General features: G+C 42.8%; 2 protein-coding genes across 2 annotated transcripts; both read right to left on the bottom strand.

The window, feature by feature from the left end:
* Positions 1-116: 116 nt before the first annotated feature.
* Positions 117-10,127, bottom strand: LOC113568962 (T-cell surface glycoprotein CD1c1-like). Its single transcript, XM_035529040.1, has 7 exons — positions 9,598-10,127; positions 7,028-7,279; positions 5,025-5,300; positions 2,692-2,982; positions 2,447-2,566; positions 1,562-1,611; positions 117-1,339 (listed from the first exon to the last, which is right to left on the bottom strand). Exons 1-6 carry the CDS (start codon positions 9,659-9,661, stop codon positions 1,604-1,606), a joined length of 1,011 nt encoding a protein of 336 aa, XP_035384933.1. The 5' UTR covers positions 9,662-10,127; the 3' UTR covers positions 117-1,339; positions 1,562-1,603.
* A 1,512-nt stretch (positions 10,128-11,639) lies between these two features.
* Positions 11,640-15,572, bottom strand: LOC118241839 (laminin subunit alpha-2-like; the record flags this gene model as incomplete). Its single annotated transcript, XM_035529149.1, has 6 exons — positions 11,640-12,300; positions 12,751-12,972; positions 13,081-13,211; positions 14,113-14,266; positions 14,705-14,863; positions 15,378-15,572. Coding segments are annotated over 5 exons (750 nt in total), but the record flags the coding sequence as incomplete, so codon positions are not given.
* Positions 15,573-16,308: the final 736 nt, after the last annotated feature.

The following is a 16,308-nucleotide window of genomic DNA, read 5'->3' as shown; positions in this document are numbered from 1 at the left end:
TAATGGTCGATTATTAGTACTTAAAGATACACTGTATCGATAGCTGTGCTCTGACCTGTAGCGCCAGCAAAGATAAAATGATGCAAATGTAGAAAAAGCCATTTCCACAATGTAAGAAACTTCTTTCTGCTCATTTAATGTACATTGAATTATACAGGGAAGTTTTACACTTGGAATATAAGATAAATCCATGTTTGATAAAAACAGGTTTTTACGATTCATGACAATTAATTATTTTACATCAGTCATGTAGCTGATGCCCAACACTCTCCTCTGTACAATAAAGAAAACCTTTTAGCCCCAAGAGGTCTGACTCAATCCAGCATGTACAGATAGATTTGCTAGTGATCAAAACAGAGAGAACTATTCTCCATATTTTAAACCCCCATATGTGTGAGCTCTTAAGTTTGTTACTGATAGCTTAACTAGAACGCTACATATGATTCACAATATGATCCACAATATGATCCACAATATGCTGCCACACATGCACGCACGCACGCACACACACACAAAAAAAAAAATTCAAGTGGTTCAGGTTGTGTCTGAAAACATCTTTACTGACTTAATTTCAATTGTGCACAAGAACGCTGATCTTTCTATATAACAGCAGTAATCTGTAGTTGACATTACACTCATGTATTGACAGCTATTTGAATATGTCAAATTACTGATAAATATGGTACAACTCTAATTTTACAGAAAACTTATCGTGACTTTACTTGTTTGTTGGACTGAGTCTTGTGTTCAGGTCACCGTCCACTTGTGCCTCGGCTGAGCCCACACTGTGTGATATTCAGGTTCCTCATGTAATTCCAAAGTTTTCTACGGTACCACAGTGACCCGGTTCATACTCTGAACTTTTTGTTGAGACCCAGAGGTTCTGCCATGAATCATTCTGTAATCTACCACAACGCTGATGTCTGTAATCTAGCCCAATGCTGACTTTTGTAATCTTTCCCAACGCTGATTTCTGTAATCTACCCCAATGCTGACGTCTGAACTCTGCCCTAACACTGTCTGTAATCTGCCCCAACAATGACTTCTGTAATCTGCCCCACTGCTGACTTCCGCAATCTGCCTCAACGTTGACTGCTTACTCATTTGGTACTAATTGTTGCTGGCCAAACAGAACTAATTGCAACTCTATCAATTATGAAAAGAACTAAACTTTATAACTTTATAATAAAAAATAATTACACTAGATAATCTAATTAAAAAAATCATAATATAACTAAACACATATCAACAAAAACACAATACCATATCCATCTTAGTACAAATCGATTGCTCTAGTTTGTAGTGGAAGCATCTGAAGATGTCTCACTCTGAACGTTTCCTGTAAAATACACAAGATGTTAAAATACAAGACCTGTGCTCACAACATCGTCTCTATATATGAGTGTTAAATGTTTTGCATAAGAGTAACCAGTTGACTATTGATTGGCATTTTATACTGAGCTCTAATTCAGTGATATCATAAGAGAGCCTACAGTATGTGTGGAACTACACAGTATTTCTAACAGAAATAATAACTGAGCTCTTGAATTAAACTACTTACTGCACACAGCAGTGGAAGTGTCCGGGGGAGATGTCTCTGCTCCTAATATGCTGAAAACAACAGGAAATACAACAGATAAGAATAAATAAAACAAAACAAATGGATTATCATTTGAACAAAACACACACAAACTCCATCCTCTGTGGTGAGTTTAGTGTAATCAGAACAGTACTCTGGCTGGATTTGTTTAGGTTTGTTCAGTCCTCTAAATACATCTCTCATCTTTCTATGTCTGCGTACAGCTGAGACACACCGTTCCTGTACAGTATGTGAGTGAGGGACAGACTAGTGGTCTTGGGATACAGAGTTTGGCCTGTTGGCCATCTGAGGGTAGATATGAGGTCTCCTAAAGCAATAGTTATTTTAGCAGTGGGTGTAAAAAAGGAGAAAAGTATGAAGAATACAGCTCTTAAATCTTTTCATCTTCATTTAGTAATGCCTCTAGTGTCACGGTAGGCCAGTCATCCAGCAGGAGGGACACACCCACCCATTCTCTCACTCACACACACACACCACGCACCTGCCACGGTCCCAATCACCTACATATTAGACTGAGCACACCTGTTCCTCATTCCCCCCTTTTGTTGTCTCTTATATAAGCCCACAGGTTCCTACCATCGGCGGCGCACGTTGCCTGCCAGTCTGCACAGAACCACATGCAGTATCTGGATCCTGCGCAAAGCCCTTTTATCACTCTGTTCTCTTTATTTTCTTACCGCAGACTTGCAGTTTGCTTATTCTGTGCCTAACGCTATTGTTATGGAGAATAAAGACTCTATTATCTCGCTCTCTCTGCGGTGCCACCATCACCTCTAGCATGTCACATTTAAGACAGAATTGGGATTCAACATGCAAAATGTAATGAAAGACAAAACTCCATCTCACCGTTGTGTTTCCTGCGGTATATGAGGAAAACAGTGACAGGAACAATCACACACACAACCACCAGCCCAAACACCATAACCACCACAGTCATGGTGGACGCGTCTACAGGGGGCCTGATTTCTGCCAACAGAGGAAAAGTGAGAATTAGTCTCTTACTAATTATTCCAAGGATCATCTGTGGGTTATTGATGGATGTATATTTAGACAGTATGTGTACAATAACATTGGTTGATGAGGGCTGATACCCATGCTGATGTCGATCTTGTTGTCCAGGCTGAGGTGCATGACCGTGCAGGTGTAGTTGTGTTTCTCTCGCGTCTCCTCTGCACTGACCTCCAGCCTCTTCCTCATCTGGAAGGTCCCGTCTCCGTTAGGCAGCACCTCCCCTCCAATCACGCGCTGCTCAGACACGGGATGGCCGTCTCTCAGCATGGTCAGGTTGATGTGACTCGGGTAGAAGCCAGTGGCCAGGCAGGTCAGCAAGGCCCCTCCAGAGTGTGTAGGAGCCTTCTGGAAGAGCCTGACACTGGGCTTTACTTCAGAGGAGGAGTTAAAGACAAGAAACACTACCAATTACAAACAGTTCAATGTCATCATTACCCAGTTACATCACAATCACGATTAATCCTGTGTCTGGTTTTCTATTAACATGGGGACATACACACTGACACACACACACACACACACACACACACACACACACACACCGTACCTTCCCCACTTCCAGTCACCTGATTATTGTACAAGAGCACCTGTGTACCTTGTATGGCTCTTTTGTGTTCTTCTCTCCACTATTAAGCACACATCTACTCCCCTCCAGTGCTCCACATTGCTTGGCTGTACAGCACCAAACATGACACTCTTCAGCTTCTCTACACTTCTCTACACTTCTCTACACTTCCAGGTCTGTGCTGCCAACATGTTCTTTCATGCCTTCAGCCATCTTGCCACTGTATTCTTTTGTTACCTTTAATCATAATAAGCAGCTGGCCTGCAAACAAGAGGTGGCGCCTAGTGATCACCTACGACCACCTCCTGGAAGAGAACCACCGCTCACTTTGAGGGAGGTCCCTCTAAGGCCATCTGCATCCTCCTGAGAGGTAGCAGCACCCTGAGGCAGCTGGGTGTATCTGAAAGAGTGCATCACCTGCCTCTGTGACGTTCTATGTGCCTGTCAAAGGATTGCATAAGAGATGCTCTTATTTTGTACATATGACCCTCACATATTCTGGTCACATAACCATATCATGCACTGGGCTCCCTCCTGCCATCAATGTTGCCTCCACCAGATGTCTGTAGAGCCTGTGAAGAGCTCAGAGGCCCATAACACCATCCCCATCCCTGCAACATAGCAGGACCTAGTGGAGGACTTTAGCTCCTCCAAGGCTGCTCAGCTGCCTATGACTATGCCATCAATCTGCAGTCCCTTCTATGTGCAGAGTTTAACAACTCTCCCAGGAGGAGGAGCAGGTCATGGAGCAGTACATAATGGAGGCTCTGGCTCAGGGTAACATCTGCCCCTCCACCTCACTTGCCTCAGTCACTGTCTTCTTTGTAAAAAAAGGAGGATTGTTGATTATTGGGGTCTTAATGCACTGCTAGTGAAGTACCCCTACCCACTAGTGAAGTACTCATACCCGTTAGTGATGTACCCCTACCCACTAGTGAAGTACCCATACCTACTAGTTAGGTACCCCTACCCCCCAGTGAAGTACCCATATGGATAGTTTATTTTACAGTTCCATTTGAGGATTCAGTGGATGGAGCATGCGAAAGGAACAAGGTGAAATGTGGAGACTGGGTAGCTGAGGTGAGAGAACGTAGATGGCAGGCGTATATACGTTTAGCAGAGATGAGTACTAGGGCTTCTGTAGCCAGGTCTGCCACATCTTTACTTGTAGAATTTGGTTTTAAGAAATTAGAATTAAACACATGATAAGATTTCAAGCATCCTGAGCCAAACCATTAGAGCTTTACACAGGGCCCAGCCCACTCACTTCATGCTAGAAATCACAACATCAGAAGCTTCTCACACAGGTCATCAGGTAGGTGTTCTGTCTGAACACTTCGGGTATATCAAATATGCCACAAATAATCAGACAGACGATGAATCCATGATACATTATCTGCTGCCATTTTCTAAGGTGTCCTCTTCTCATACAACAACAAGGAAAAAACTAATCCCAACATTCCGAGCACGGCACGAGCACAAGTATGGCATAACTGAAAGGTCAGCATAGATCACATAGATCTGTGTTTTGCTGAATTAAGCCCATGACATCTCCAGAAGGAGGTGAGGTCTGGTGTCCTAGACACACCCCCTCCAAGCTCCAAGATCTAAGCTCCCCCCACCCACCCCCACCCCCCCACCCAAGTTAATTAAAAAATAAATACATCTAATCTCTTTAATCAGAAGGTCTGGTCCAGTTAACAATAAACCAATCACCCGAACCAAAATAAACGCAGTTCTCTCAGCACTGTGATTGTGATGCCAAGTTTGAACTTTAACCGCAGCTTTAACTGACTCTGATGAAGTGAATCATCATATTCTCAGGTTAGCTGAAAATATTTGCTTTACCTTGCCTCATGATATGACTTCTCTTTATCTCCAGAACATTCTCTAGTAGTTGAAAGCAGAGAGGTGTGTAAACATTTGCATACATCCATTGAACATCATTTCTAGCAGTCCTGTCCCATGTATTTGGCCATTTTCCTTCAGACTGCAGAGTGCTGAGCTGTGTGTTGAAGTAGAGGTCTTCTTCATTAAAGCCTTCAAAAGCATCCCATGACCGCAGTGGTCCTCGGGAGTCATCAGACATCTCACAACCGGACTGTCTCTGCTGAATATGAACCCCTGTCAGAGTGTCAAAAAGGAGATTGATGTTGTTCGTGTTACTGGTAAATGTAGAAGTATTGTGAATTTGAGTTAATGGTTTTAATGTACAATGTTTTGTTATTGGTGATGATTTATTGGTGATGTTATTACTGAATTTGACTTAATGGTGATGAGATACTGATGATGGTTGTTTAATTGATGATGTTGAAATGCTAAGCACCAGGTAATAGAAAAGTGTCAAACTAAAGGGCACACTGGAAAAGCACCATCCGCTCACGCCGTTATCTCTAGTGCTCATTTCACACTTGAAGATTACCACAACTATGGGATGTGGAAAACCAGTCTCAGATGATGACAAAGGACTGCTGCTTTTCTCACAATATGGGCATGTAAAGAAACTAAAGAGGATGTTTAAGAGCCTGTGTGTATGGAAGTAAAAAGGGTAAGTGCAGTTACTTCAACCATTATAGCTGACATTAGCTAACATTTGCTAACCTTGCTAGCTAGCTAGGTTAGCAGCTAACTGACTGACGTTCTAAGCTCAGTGGCTCAAACCATACTAGACTAAAACTACTCCACGTAGTTGTATTACGGAGATTTATACATGATCTTATGATTCTGAATTCCAAGTAGATCATTTTTACAACAATAAGGATAAGTGAACATTTGCGTTTAGCTAGCTACTGTCATTAATATCTCAGTGTGAAGTTTCTAATGTTTGTTATTTAGCTAGCTAGCTACATTTCCCATTATGATCCAGCATCTTTACAAACACTTGTTGTTAACACTGAAGTGAGCCATGCAGAAGAGAAGATAATGATAATGCGTACATTTTAAGATAGACACATAAACTAGACACATATGAACATACCAAACACATATTACACCACTAAAGCCCACTTAGCTAGACACATATAACCTAGACACATGTAATTAACATACCAAACACATATTACACCACTAAAGCCCACTTAGCTAGACACATATAACCTAAACACACGATTAACCTACCAAACACACATTAGACCACTAAAGCACTAAAGCCCACTTAGCCAGTTAAGACATTGGTTATTAGCGATAGGGAGCACTGCTGACTAACCTAGTTAGGTTAATTAGCTAGATTCATGACAAGCCAGTAAAATGAGAAATATATCTAGTAGCTAGCTCCTTTTTTTCTTTTAGAATCAGTTTTCATGTAATGGCACACATAAAAGTTTTTACCAGTTCTGACTACTGGGTCAGGTTGTTCGTGCTCTCTGGGTCAGCTTCTTCCATCTCTGGCTCAAATCTAAATCATTACATTACTCTGTTATGATATACAGTCACCCCCACTGTCACTGCAGATTCATCAAATTCCAAAATATCTTTGGAATCTTAAGAACCAGCACTCGAAAATTCACAGTCCAAGGCAGTGTTGGGGTTTGTCCACGGTGTTGTTTACTGTTGTCCACCAATGTTGAGGTATTGGTGATGGTTGTTTTATTGGTGATGTTGAGGTATCAACTGAATTAGCTGCAACCTTTTTTGTTCCCTACTGCCATTTCGAACCCAAGGAGTAAATCAAAAAAACATTTCTGTCTGGTAATCTGCTGAAATCAGATCCTGACAAATCAGTGGAACACTGACTGCCCTCATATTTTCTGTTTATATTGGCAGCATTAACTTAAAAGCAGGCATCAAATTACTGCATGCACTGCTGCTGATCACATTACCCTACCTTTCAAAATGTATTTATATGCTCTTACCACGTGTAACGTTGAGTTGTTTTGCAGAATACAAGGCCCTGTATTTCATGCTTCTGTACTGATGATCAAATATTAATGTACTGCGCTGTACTGTTTCTTCACGGTCTGGTTTGTACTCTCTGTAGATTAACTTCTTTACATCTGAGTCGTAATAGAACAGCTGAACATCATCCAGCATCACCACTGAACTGAACTCTGGGAACGGTGTTTTTCCAACGATGAATGTGGAAAATACATACAGAGAATGCAGACCTGTGAAAAGAGGAACAGACACAAACCAAACACAGTTTGGTTTACCATTTAGTCGTTCAGCTACTTTACATAGACCTATGATCTGTGTAGTTAGAGAAACTGGCTTGAGCATTAGTGGTTACATTATGTGTGGTTACATTATGCTGAGAGATGACCCGGGAGAACCCATGAAAATGGGACCCTTGATGGGTATATTCAACTAGATACTGTTATTTTATCCATAAATCAAAACAGGCCTATTATATATTTTTACACACACACACACACACACACACACACACACACACACACACACACACACACACACACACACCATGCACATGCCCTGCTACCAAACGCTGGATTATTATCAATGAGCACCTATGGCTAGTTTGTTTCTTTTTCTCTGATTTAAGTAACAGATGGAACAGAGGAGTCAAGTTCTTGTATTTAAGGGCTTTATCATCCATTATAATTTCTACTTCATTCTGGGGGTGTTGAGATTTGGGAAGTCCATCTCTCCTGAGACGTTGGGGCACTATTATTAAGTCATATAATCACTACTATTATTAATTAACCTAATCTTATAATTAATATATTGCATGTATTTGATATTTTGCAGTTATCTTGGTGGTGTGTAGAGGGTTTTTTCCACAATGCTGGAAACTAAGGTTTTTCTGGTATTCAAAGTGTAAGTGAAAGGGGTGTGTTTGCATTTTATTTCCATTAAGATGAAAGTGCAAAGATCAGAAAGAGGGTGTCAGTGACATGGCTTTGTGACAAACAGAAGCTCAGATGGAACTAAGACTGATGAAATCCAAAACTGTGCAAAGCGTTCTCTTTTTCTTCACACCACTGATAAATTGCTAAACTAACAAGTACTAAAAAAAAAACCTAAAAATGTGCATGTTATTGATTTGCTTTCTGATAAGGATGAATTGATAAGTTGACTACAAATTAAAGATTTTCTACATTGTGTGAAGTTAACAACTGGGGTATCAGTTTAATTGAATTGCAAATATTATACATTATATAAATATTATATATTATATAAATATAAGAAGCTACGCCAAAACTTTCATAAAGCACTAGGCCTCTTTGTGTATCACGATAATGTATAGAACGCCATTACATAATGATGGTGTGTGTGTTTCTGCAAATGTGGGCAAGAATAAGAGAAGTGCTGTGGCTCTGTGTGAAGTGCAATGCCACCACAACCATACCACAGACCCGCTGAATGGACATGGCACTGATATAACATATGTTAATATGTTATATAACAATATAGTTATACCTAAACACTCGATGTTATATTTGTGTAATATTAGATACAATGGTGCTATATCTGTGTAAACGTGTTGTATCTATGTAATGTAATTATATTGGATGTTAGGTACTGACCGGCCATTCTTCAACTTTGAACTTTAACAGCTACTGAATGGACTGACTTGCTTTGCTGATTTCTTAATAGACTGAATGAAAATGGGGAGAAGACTCAGATCTTATTTTCCATCATTTCAACAGAATTTTTAAGATTTGAAAGTTTTCTTTAAGATTTTAGTGACTTATTGATCATTGTCATAGAGAGACAGTAGAAACATACAAAAAACAAAACAGCAATGAAGTAATTAAATTACAGCACCAAAACCCGTGATTAAAGGTTGCACAAAGTTACACTAATGAAATACAACTAGTCGTGTGCAGAAACTATGGGACATTTCTTAACCACAGTCACCCAAAATCATTTATGAATTCATGTAAAAATGTATACCTTATGCGTGGGGACACGAAAACACCTGTTCCACCACATCATACTAAATATTAACTATTAGAAATTTCATGAGTCAGAATAATTTTTAATAGATATAATCAAAGCGTACACATTCTTTATATCATGGAGATTCTAGACCGTTCAAAATTTAATTAAATGAGTTATTTCCATGCCATGAAATTCATACAGTAGTCTGACACCATCTTAACTGGCGATTTTCTTTTGTTACCCTGCGCATTTACAGCGCAGCTTCCTGCGTTATTTCGTTCTGTCCGTGAGGCTGCGGTAATGCCCTTTAATGCCCTTTAATGCCACTCCACGTTCATTCAGACCCTCCGGTTCTGTATTTCTGACAGCGACCTGAATTTCACGTTAAACGCCAAATTCAAATGTCACGCGTAGGCGGGTTTTTACGGCCGAATGTAAACAAGTCGCCCTGATAAGAGTCCGAAGTCTCCCAGAGCTCGACACAAACTTTGGGTAGCAGGTGGTTCACTGAAGGGATTTATTTAAACGGACAAACGGCGAGACGGTTGATTGAACATATTTGGGTAAATCGCGGTCTTACCTGAACTGCAGCCGTACGGGAAAGCTATCAGGCCTGTACAGCAGACGAATATGAGGCTCTTCATCTTGGGGTTCACTTTCAGTTTCGGTATGAACTTACTAATATTGGTCGTAACCAATGACGACCACCCAGCAAACGAAGGACGTCCCAGCTATCAGTCCCCGTTATCCGTCCCCGTTATGTGTCCCCACTATCTTTCCCCGTTATCCGTCCCCGTTATGTGTCCCCACTATCTTTCCCCGTTATCCGTCCCCGTTATGTGTCCCCACTATCTTTCCCCGTTATCCGTCCCCGTTATGTGTTCCCACTATCTTTCCCCGTTATCCGTCCCCGTTATGTGTCCCCACTATCTTTCCCCGTTATCCGTCCCCGTTATGTGTCCCCACTATCTTTCCCCGTTATCCGTCCCCGTTATCTGACCTCCGTGTCTCCGTGTAACTCTCGCTCGAGAACGTCCCTAATCCGCTGTCCACGTCCGCCACATGTCCTACTGTAGTCCCGGTGGGACGTCCGGTAACGTCCCGCTAAGGCAGGCCCCCGAACAGCGCATGCTCGCTCAAATTCGACGCGAGACCCAGCCCCTTCTCGGGAGCGCGCGTTTAGTTTAGTTATAATCTACGGCGACCGCAGCCACGAGACAAAGCTCACATTTCATTCAGCGCTGGTGGAAATCCATGATTTACGGAATACAACTAAATGTTGCGCTTATGATTTTTAATCGTTTATTTTTAGTTCAGTCAACACTGAGAGCATTTTATTACAGTATTTTATAACTGACGTGTAAATGCATTATACATGCATGAAACGTATGTCTGTATTGCTAGAATAAGCCTGTATGATTAATATAATTTTGAGCTAGGATCAGCAGAATGGCTACACTAGTTCATCTTAATTCTGGCTAAATGGTGTTACATCCATGATATTTATGGAAGAAACAGGCTTCCCCGCTTAAGTCTGGTCACATGTCTCCTGTTTTCATCCTACTTCAACCACTCCATGCTTGTTTCAACACTCAGTGAACGGCTCAGTGAAGGGCTGGACTTTGCTCTAAACTCTACACAGCTCACTTCCTCCTGCCGGGGCCTGTGAATGTTTTCAGGGGGAACACGGTGTACGTCATTTCTGCACTCATTTACATGTCAGTACAATCATTGTTAATTTCTCTTTTCACCTTTGCACTTTAAAAAAAGCTGCCCTTAACTCACTGTGAACACCAATACTAAGTACGGTAATAGTGCAGTAAGCTGTGTTATACTATTTCCTTATAATAGGTTTAAATGGGTAGAGGAAAAAAACTTGATTAAAAAGGACCACTTTTCTGTTGTATCACAGGTTCATCATTTCATCAATAGAGAGTACTTATGAGCAGTGAGAGGAAGTTTGTGGGAGGAGTTTGGTGTTCCCAGGGCGTTATTTTAGTACATTTAGTACAAACCACGTTAATTTCCATTTTACGGCATTTAGCTACTTACATTCATGACTGAGTACAACTTGAGTAATTGAGGGTTAAGGGTCTTGTTCAGGTGCCCAACAGTGGCAACCAGCTGGAGAAGGAAATATTATTTGCCAACTGCTAAACAATAACAGACCTCACAACTGCCATTTTTGTTTTGCTAACGATACCTTGGTGAGAAATGGGAGCGTCTTCAGGCATGTGACGTGATCACAGCGTTAAGACACTGGATGGGAGCCCGGATTGGGTTCATAAACACGTATCTGGTGTGACGTAACAGAGGAAACACTTACCCAGCTCCAGAATGGCAGACTGGTTGGTGTGCCATGATAATGGCATCGGGACTGGTTGGTGTGCCATGATAATGGTATCAGGGTTGGCAAACTTAAATGTTCTTCCTTAAATGTGTGTGATGTACTATTTGACCTTGGACATTCGCAGCTTTCAACACGTGTAAACGCCGTCTTATTTATTTAGTCATTTATTTTTAATTGGCTTGAGTTCATGGTGTCAAAGCCACAGGACTTTGTGTTTCAGATAAGCAAAAATGTCAGAATTAGTTTGTTAACCACCTAATGATCACAAAACGTCAAGGTTAAATAAACATTTTATTTTAGGGGTGCATTAAATGTGTGTAATTATTTAATTAATCTAATTGCAACCCAGGAATGGACGTATGTTTGAAACAGCGATGGAGGTATATGGTACCATCCGTGACTGGAGTCGGACCTAAAGGTGACAGAGTCTCTCCAACAGTCCGCTTACACACATCACTTCTTCCTGTTGCTGGTTAGCCCACTGAGCCAACAGAAGAGGAGGGCCATGCCACTTTTGTTGCTGTGGTGATGGATATCAGCGAGGACATTCAAAATGAATCTTTGGTAAGGGTCTTCATTTGATTCTTTTTTTCGATTCATAGTCATGTCACCAGAACATCACATATGATATTGAATTAACAAGATATGTGAGACTTTATATACGTGTGTGCGCCTATGTATGTGTATATGTCAATGTGTGTGTGAGTGTGTGTGTGTGTGTGTGTGTGTGTGTGTGTCTGTGTATGTGCACTGATGTGTGTGATGTGTGTGTGTGTAACTATACAGTGGGACAGGTGAGAGGCTGGACTCCTTTGAGGTCCAGTGCTTTGTTCAGCTGAACCTCCAGGACCTTTCCTGCTTTAGTGAGTTTCACGTTCCTCATACAGCCTTTAAACGAGGTGCTGATGGTCAGGCCAAACTACTTTAAGCCCTCTGTAACACACACACACACACACACACACACACACACACACACACAAACACACACACACACACACACACCAGAGAGAGAGAGAGAAAGCGACCGAATGTAAAGATCTTTTTTGCTGCACATTTATAGAGCGCATACACAAATCTCTCTATTTTCCCAGCATTTCAAACCTATTTTCTACCCTTTTCTACTGCATATATAGACAGAAAGCAGGTGTAATGGGGCAATAGAGCTCTTCCCATAACTCTCCCAGTTTCTCTTCATTTTCACTCATCTCTAAAGGTGGAGGTTTATCACACCTGGTGGAGGTAACCACACCTGGATGCTGCTGTCTGCAGGAGCATCACGGATAAAGTAACACCAAATCTTTCACATGACGGACCCAATTAAATGTAACCACGGCTGTCGTGTTTTACTACAGTATTACTATGGCAACGGTTTGACTGGCGCACCGAGGTATCCTCCCACATAGACAGGGTCATTGGTGTCGGCGGAGGCAGAGCGGGCATCTGGGCTCGCTGCCTCTGACTTCTTGCCATCGACGATCAGTTCCAGGCGGTGCTTCAGCTTGTGGGCGGTGACAGAATGCCACTGTTGTCACAAAGCCCCGCCTCCTCATCAGGTTGGTGGGCAGCTGAGACGCGGCCCACTCCGTTATCAGCATGGAACAGGAGCTGGAGGGAGAACACACACACACACACTTTAGGTTTTTCATTTTATAATTGTTGCCTTCAAGAAGGCAACCCCCTCCTCCACCCACCCTCTCTCTTCCTCCATCTCACCCTGCCGTTGTTCAGTTCGATGCCCACGCCATCCATCTTCTGACTGCTGATGGCCAGTAGAACTCCGCTGCTACTGCTTGTGCGGAACTCCAGATCTACTGACATGTCGTTACCTACTCTGTATGTGGCCACTGGACGGACACACACACACACACACACACACACACACATACATTGTCATTTATTCGTAGGTCTGTACATTTTGAGCATTCGGGATTTTAACCCTGAGATCTATTACAAGCAACCACAGAGACCACCTGTTTTAGCATGTGTAGAGCCCACCTGTTTATATGCGAGTAGAGCCCACCTGCTTTAGTGTGTGTAGAGCCCACCTGTTTTAGTGCGAGTAGAACCCACCTGCTTTAGTGTGTGTAGAGCCCACCTGTTTTAGTGTGTGTAGAGCCCACCTGTTTATATGCGAGTAGAGCCCACCTGTTTTAGTGTGTGTAGAGCCCACCTGTTTTAGTGCAAGTAGAGCCCACCTGTTTTAGTGTGTGTAGAGCCCACCTGCTTTAGTGTGAGTAGAGCCCACCTGTTTTAGTGTGTGTAGAGCCCACCTGTTTTAGTGTGTGTAGAGCCCACCTGTTTTAGTGTGAGTAGAGCTCGCCTGTTTTAGTGTATGTAGAGCCCACCTGTTTTAGTGCGAGTAGAGCCCACCTGTTTTAGTGTGAGTAGAGCCCACCTGCTTTAGTGTGAGTAGAGCCCACCTGTTTTAGTGTGTGTAGAGCCCACCTGTTTTAGTGTGAGTAGAGCTCACCTGTTTTAGTGTGTGTAGAGCCCACCTGTTTTAGTGCGAGTAGAGCCCACCTGTTTTAGTGTGAGTAGAGCCCACCTGCTTTAGTGCGAGTAGAGCCCACCTGTTTTAGTGCGAGTAGAGCCCACCTGTTTTATTGCGAGTAGAGCCCACCTGTTTTAGTGCGAGTAGAGCCCACCTGTTTTAGTGTGAGTAGAGCCCACCTGTTTTAGTGCGAGTAGAGCCCACCTGTTTTAGTGTGAGTAGAGCCCACCTGTTTTAGTGTGAGTAGAGCCCACCTGCTTTAGCGTATCCAGTGCCATCGAAGTAGGAGCCAGGCTCAGGGTTGGTGAAACACGACCCCACCCGGTAGCTTGAGACCGGGTTCTCCATGTCTACTGGCCCATTCCGCATCCGGAAGTTTCTGATACAGCCATCGATGCTGTACACCACCTACACACAGACACACACACACACACACACACACACACACACACACACACACACACACACACACACACACACACACAGACAGTCAAAATACCGGGGAGTATTTGTCAGACCCACTGTGAATAAATTCAAAAGCCTTTACTGAATTCCCAGCCAGCCTTGTGTCAGACCTGTGACACTCAGCAGGGGGCGAGCTTTTCCTCAGAAGAGGCGTATTATTTATCGATGAAGAGCTCTTTGGCTCCCTCTGGTGACCAAAGACAGTTCAGCAGGTAGCCCAAACTGATTTAATGCATATTAGATTTATTGAAATTATATCTTGTTATATTTGGGTTAGACAGCTGTATTTTGACTGTATTTTTGAGTCTCTCTCCCTCTCTCTGTGTGCGCGTGTGTGCGTGTGCGTGCGTGTGTGTGTCGGTGTGTGTGTGTGTTTAGTACCGGTCCAATGCGTTTGGTGGTGTAGTTCAGTGGAAGTCCTCCAACATACAGCATCCCAACTACATCCAGGATATCGGCTTTCTTAGGACTGACAGTGTGTTTGGAGTACCGGCCGTCCACAGTCAGGATACCTTGCTGCTTATCCCGCCATACTCGTATCTATACACACACACACATACACACACACACACACACACACACACCACACACAGCAAAATGGTTGGAATTAGAGCAGAGGGTCGACACAAGCCAAACAAAGGGATGGATATGTATATTTACATCATTTATCTGACACTTTTATTCAAAGCAACTTACAATGACTAAACACAGGTTGAGGGTTAAGGGTCAGTTCAGTACCTTCACCATTGAGACACCATGTGCATCACGCAATAAAATGTTTAAATATAAAACAGATGAACAGTGATGTTTAAAACATATGAAAATATGAATTTAACCTCTAAAATTAATAAGAAAAACTTTTTTCATTTTTATCAATCATTACAATCTTATATATATATATATCTTATAGAAGATATAAGATATACATTTTTATATATTATATATTTATAAAGTTACTGGACTTTTACGGTTGGAATTGTATGAGAGCACGCATCATGTTGATGTCATGTCAACCAGCACGCGAGCGGTCGTCAGCGAGGGGGCGGGGCTCTACCTTGTGCCAGTGGGCATCGTTGATGATGCGCGGGATGCTGACGGACGTGTTTCCGCTGCCCAGGTCGAAGCTGAGGTGGGCCATGCCCTCTCTCACCTGAACCGTGGCAAAGTCGGCGTGGTTCACCCGCGCCATGTAGAACACCAAGCCTGAGTCTGCCTGGGTCTTCAGCTCGAACTCAACCAGCAGGCTGAGGGGAGGGACACACACACACACACACACACACGGACACACACACACACAGACACACACACACACACACACACACACACACGGACACACACACACACACAGACACACACAGACACACACACGGACACACATGGACACACACACACACACACACACACACACACACACGGACACACGCGGACACACACACACACACACACACACACACACACACACGGACACACACACACACAGACACACACACACACACGGACACACACACACACACACGGACACACATGGACACACACACACACACACACACACACACTACTTGCACATACCTATGAGCTCAGTGGTTAAGGTACTTGATTTATAATCGCAAGGTTGCTGGTTCAAGCCCTGTTACTGCTAATTTGCCACTGTTGGGCCCCTGAGCAAGACCCTTAACTCTCAATCGCTCAAGTTGTACTCAGTCATAATTGTAAGTCGCTTTGGATAAAAGCATCAGCTTAAATGTTGTAAATGTAAATATTGCCAAACACTTGTAAATGTAAAGCTATGTTAAGGATATTATGTACTGTGTGTGTATTAGCTGACACATACACAGTATTGATAAGGAGGTTCCAGATGCAACCTTGGAACGCCACATTCGGTCGGTGCAGACTGGCCTCCATCTCCACTGGAACTCCACCCACAAACAACCTGTGGATGCTCATGGGCTGGTCGCTAGGAAACGCCTGCTCCAACCGGGGCTCCT

The sequence above is a fragment of the Electrophorus electricus genome, chromosome 8 (genome assembly GCF_013358815.1).
Source record: "Electrophorus electricus isolate fEleEle1 chromosome 8, fEleEle1.pri, whole genome shotgun sequence".
Lineage (NCBI taxonomy): Eukaryota > Metazoa > Chordata > Actinopteri > Gymnotiformes > Gymnotidae > Electrophorus > Electrophorus electricus.
This window is presented reverse-complemented; position numbering and strand designations above follow the sequence as displayed.